This window comes from Lupinus angustifolius, unplaced genomic scaffold, assembly GCF_001865875.1.
Source record: "Lupinus angustifolius cultivar Tanjil unplaced genomic scaffold, LupAngTanjil_v1.0 Scaffold_154_29, whole genome shotgun sequence".
NCBI lineage: Eukaryota > Viridiplantae > Streptophyta > Magnoliopsida > Fabales > Fabaceae > Lupinus > Lupinus angustifolius.
Genome location: NW_017726034.1, coordinates 1 through 5,050, shown reverse-complemented (window position 1 = coordinate 5,050; position 5,050 = coordinate 1). Strand labels below are relative to the sequence as shown.

General features: G+C 33.1%; 1 protein-coding gene and 1 long non-coding RNA gene across 2 annotated transcripts; both read right to left on the bottom strand.

The window, feature by feature from the left end:
- Positions 1-266: 266 nt before the first annotated feature.
- Positions 267-2,015, bottom strand: LOC109340278 (S-adenosylmethionine decarboxylase proenzyme-like). Its single transcript, XM_019577928.1, has 2 exons — positions 1,898-2,015; positions 267-1,709 (listed from the first exon to the last, which is right to left on the bottom strand). The coding sequence occupies exon 2, from the start codon at positions 1,534-1,536 to the stop codon at positions 469-471; it is 1,068 nt and encodes a 355-aa protein (XP_019433473.1). The 5' UTR covers positions 1,537-1,709; positions 1,898-2,015; the 3' UTR covers positions 267-468.
- A 15-nt stretch (positions 2,016-2,030) lies between these two features.
- Positions 2,031-2,982, bottom strand: LOC109340279. Its single transcript, XR_002106770.1, has 3 exons — positions 2,849-2,982; positions 2,681-2,748; positions 2,031-2,052 (listed from the first exon to the last, which is right to left on the bottom strand). It is a non-coding gene; the product is annotated as an uncharacterized LOC109340279 (long non-coding RNA).
- Between the last annotated feature and the right edge of the window lie 2,068 nt (positions 2,983-5,050).

The following is a 5,050-nucleotide window of genomic DNA, read 5'->3' as shown; positions in this document are numbered from 1 at the left end:
TGTTGACAAGTATCTAGAGGCAACCAACAAGACATTGATCAAGTAGTGTAAGGTCAAGTCCCCAAAAGGACTAAAAGGTCAAGGATTCTGTTCTTGGGAAGGACAAACACACATCTCTTAAAGAATTATTTCTTTACACCTCAATAGTACAAAAAAAAAAGCATGCCGAGGCAAACATGAATAAAAAATAGGCAAACTTCATAGGAAAATTTCCGACTCTTATGGACAAATATATGTTCAAAACTGAGCAGATAAACATAGCAAGATGATCCCAAACAAAGTGCTTTATTCCATTTAACATTTTACAGTAAAGAGAACAATGACCTTAGAGAGAGACTAAGGATGTAAACATGCAACATATCCAAACATCAAACACAATTAAAAATGACAAGAAATGAAATCAAGAAGAAGCCTTTATTATAAAGGCCAAATTTATACTTTGAATAATATCATAAACATAAAACTATACTACTCTTCTTCATCTTCATCTTTCCAGCACTTCAGAGTTGATCTAGGAGAACCAGACTCAAAAGTCTTCTCAAACTTCTGATAGAAAACAGAACCACCCATTCCAAACCCTTCATGGTTCCTTTCTTCAAGACAATACCCCTCGACATCTAGCAAAAAGTTCTGCTCAAAGAACTTACTTGCATGGTCGGTATGAACAGCAATTGAAAACTCAGTAGGTTGGAAGCATGCTAATACCCTCTTGACCAATTTGTTCAAATTCATCTTGGTCAAATCATATCCCACACTTTCAAAGCTTGCATAACTAAAACCATCCTCAGGAGTAACATGAATAGTAGAAACAGCAGCACCTTCCACAGAATTCATTGAATAACCACATGGTTCGAACTCAAAATCACATATCTTAGAATCTGGAAGAATCTTTCTAATACCAGAATTTACAGTCATTACTGCACCAGAACCTGATAGATCTTTATAGAAAACTGATGCTTTCTCCTTGTCTAAGCCAGTCATGCACATCTCTAGAGTGTAAACAGAGTCAGATGGGTTCACACGATCAGCAGAGGCAGAGTAAACATGCCACTTCTGCACTTTGTCTAATCCACCCATAACATAGGCAACACTACCTGCCCCGAGTTTCGCAAAGTAGCCATCGAGGATCGCCACTTCCTCAGAGAAATTGCGATGAGGAAAGGATTGAGCACCGGGAAAAATGAAACTTCCTCGAGTGTACCTTACAGACATAACTTTGAGGGATAGAGACTCGGCCAATGCCAAAATATGTGGGATAGAAAGGAGCAATTTTGTGGTGCCACAAGTTTTAATGATAATTTTGTAGGCGTAAATGAAAAGGCTGGACTCAGAAAGAACATAGGAGTCAACATCTTCATTAGATAATGAAGAAACAATGGTGCACTCAGCGGGTGCTAAGAATTCATCCAATTGGGATTTTGCAAGAGATCTTAGACCCTTTCCTTCAGGATCAGAAAAGAGTCCAGGGTGAAAAAAACATATCTCCAACCTTTTTTCGAATCCTTCGAAACCAATCGCAGAAACTTGCATGGCCATATTGCCTCAGAGAAAAGAAACGAACACAATAACAACAACAATAACCAAAAGAGTGGGATTGGAAAGATGATGTTGGAATGAGAGTAGGAAATAAACCTAAAGAGAACCGAATAAAGCACTTAAAAGAAGGGGTCTATAGATCAAGGAGAATATCAAGATGGCTTGCGAGCACACTGCAATAGAACAATAAACAAAAGTGTCAGCAAAGATCAAATAATTAAACAAAATTAAAGTTTCATTTGTATTGATCAATGTTTTAAATTACATTCCGCAAACTATCCCGTAATTTTATGGGATTGGCCGCAATTTAAATCACCAGTATGAAGTACATTGTTACTGTTATTGTGTTTAGAAAACTTACGTTGGAGTAAGCAGCAGATCTGAATTTCTTAATTCCACCGTTTGGGCGAATGTCTTCAATGCTATAACCGAGGGGAGCTTCGTAGAATAAGGATGATTTACTACTACTACTAGACTTCTGCTTCCCACCTTTAGACTCCATTAGCTCATTCAGTTCTGTGCAAACACAAACCAATAAACAGGTAAACAAAGTGTCCACAAAAACTGTTATAACAATCAGAATGTCATGAAACAACGTTAATAAACACGGTTTAAAATATGGTCCGCAATCGTTACAGACGGTGATGTATTAACGAATGTTGGAGACAGTATATAAAACCTTGTTAGTAGGGATAGATTTAACATAAGAGTATAGAGGATCTGCGGTTTAGAAACATAGAAATCGAATATGAAGTAGAATAAAGACAATAACAGAACATCATAAGGGGATAAAAAATTTAATGGACCACAAAGCCAGATGTTAATAGAGAAAAGGAAGAAAATTGTACACGTCGACCACAAAAAGAGACACAAGCCTCAAGAATATTGTGTGGCTGAAACAATGATAACTTTTTAGCCATACATTTTAAAATAATATTATTTTCTGCGCCTAAGTATATTTAAACACATAATAATGATAATTCTAATTAACAACGGAAAATAAAAAATATATATAATCATCTAAACGATAACAAGAGAGGATCATCTTTTTAAATCGAAAATCGATATAGCCGTTATATCTAAAATACAAGCAATTAAGCACATTTAACAATTACAGAATCTGAAGAGAAAAAAGAATTAGTACCTAGTTTTGGTGATATTAGGAAAACTTAATGGCCAAATTCAATCCAACGAGAACAAATGGAACAAAATCTGGAGAAAGAAAACAAAATAAAAAACGAGAACACAAATAAACAAATGAAAGGAAGAAAAGAACAATGAGTCAAAGACGGAGGAAGGAAAAAGCGCTTACAGATACGAAAGAGAAGGCACAAAAGCTGAAATGGGAATGGTGAGAATCAAAGGAAAAGCTATTGTTAAAAGAGAGAAAGTGAGATCGATATTATAAGACTGTGTTTGGCTGTAAGAATTGTGAGAGAGGGTGAACGTTAATTTATAGAAATAATAAATGATGCGTGAGATTGTGTTGAGAAGGTGGAAATACTGTTTTGCCCTTAGCCTGCTTATGTGTCCTTTCGTCTAGGGATGGCAACGGGCACGGGTAATAGTTACCCGCTACCCGTTTCAAAATTAGAGAACATTATCCATAGTCGCCTCTACCCGTACAGGTATCCGTGTGTGAGTATTTGCGGATATTTCTGGGTATCCGCGGGTACAACTAGTACCCGCACATTTCCTATATTATAAATTAATTTTTACTTCTATTATGTTTCAAATATGATAAAATTTAATTATTTTTGTACCTTTTGATTGAATATTTGACAAAAATGCTAAATTTATTGGTGTTTTCTATTTGTGTGATTTTTTATTCTCATTTGCTTAACAAGTAATATATATTTTCTTTGTAAAACATGTGTGTTTCTACACATGTAATAATATTTGTAGGGTGTTTCACCACCAAACTCAATAAAATATGTAAACAAAGTAAACGGAAAAAAAATATACATAGTCTAATGAATGTTAGAATAATACTTTTTATTTTAATTAAATATAATATATTGATCATATAAATAGCGGGTACCTGCAGGTACGAGTACCATAATACCCATACCCACCCATATGTATTACGACTATTTTTAAAAACTCGCTTATAATACCTGCGGGTACCCATTTGTGACCCTTACCCATACCCGTACAAGTTTTACCCATAAGTACCTACGGGTTCGGGTTTTTTGCCATCCTATTCTTGTCATTGCCGGATGATTTTACTATAATATCTTTCTTGTGGGGTTTTGATTCTATTTTCATTCAATTAATTAATTACTATAAAAGTTTGTTCAGAAATCAGAGTAACCCATTATTTTCATATGGGTGGAATATTAATGTTATTTTTCCAATTAATTAATACATTGATAAAAGTTATTGTTTGAGTATGAACTTGTTTCAATAATATATATTGAATAGTAATAATTATAAAGAATAGTGAGGGAAGAAAATATAATATATAGTAAATTATATTGATACTTCTAAGTTTTAGTGAAATTTCACAAATCAAATTTTTCTTTTTTAAAGCTATACGAATCACCCCTACTTATATATATATTCTTAAGCAAAAATGATGAGAAGTATAATTTTGTAGTATAATATATATCGGAAAAATATATTTTAAACAATAATAGTGTCTAGATCTTAACTTCTTAAATTTAATGCTTATCAACCGTCTTTTTGAAGGTGCATTTTGTTTTTAATGTCATGGATAATATGGAAGGAGGGATAGAAAAGAAAAAAAAAAGTATACTCTAGTATTGCATAAATTTTATACTTTTAGATTAATCATTTATTATTTATTTTTAATTAACATTTATACTGATAATATATAGATATTATATTTATTAGAGAAATGATACCCTAGATTATAATCACCAATGGTGATAGTATAGTAAATATGTATAAATATTTATATCATAATATAAATCACTAACTCCTTAAATAACCATACTGGAAGCTGGATTATAGTCCCTTCTGGAAATTTTCTTTGTCCTTTTATGTGAACGTTTCTGGGCCTCACATTCTGCACTCTAAAGTTAACTTCCATGTATTAATTAAAGACATATTCCAAATGAATGACAGCCCTACATTTCATTCAAAGTAGAATTCAGTTTTGCTAAAAACAAGAAAAAGAAAAACTTATTTGGCATATGCTTTAATAACCACTGCCAAATGTTGTTGAGTAATGAATGTTAGAAATTATAAATTTCTAATTAAGGTGAGCATCGTATATTTGATACAATGATATCAGCTATTTATTCTGGGGTTACATTATAAGTGATTTAATTACTAACACCCCTTAGATTTCTAAAAGCTAATAACAAATATAGGCTTAATGGGTGATATCCATCAGGTTAACCCATAGGGGATAATGAGAACCCTATAAGTTAACACATCAGGAAGGTTATGGTCCCCAATACACCAAATCAAATTTAGTTTTCTCCTCTCTCCATCAGAGTGAAAACGCAAGTCCCAAGAGGAATTAGGGATTTGGTTGAAGAAGACC

Excerpts from the sequence above, each read along its gene's own strand:
- LOC109340278 (XM_019577928.1), bottom strand. The coding sequence starts at position 1,536 with ATGGCCATGCAAGTTTCTGCGATTGGTTTCGAAGGATTCGAAAAAAGG.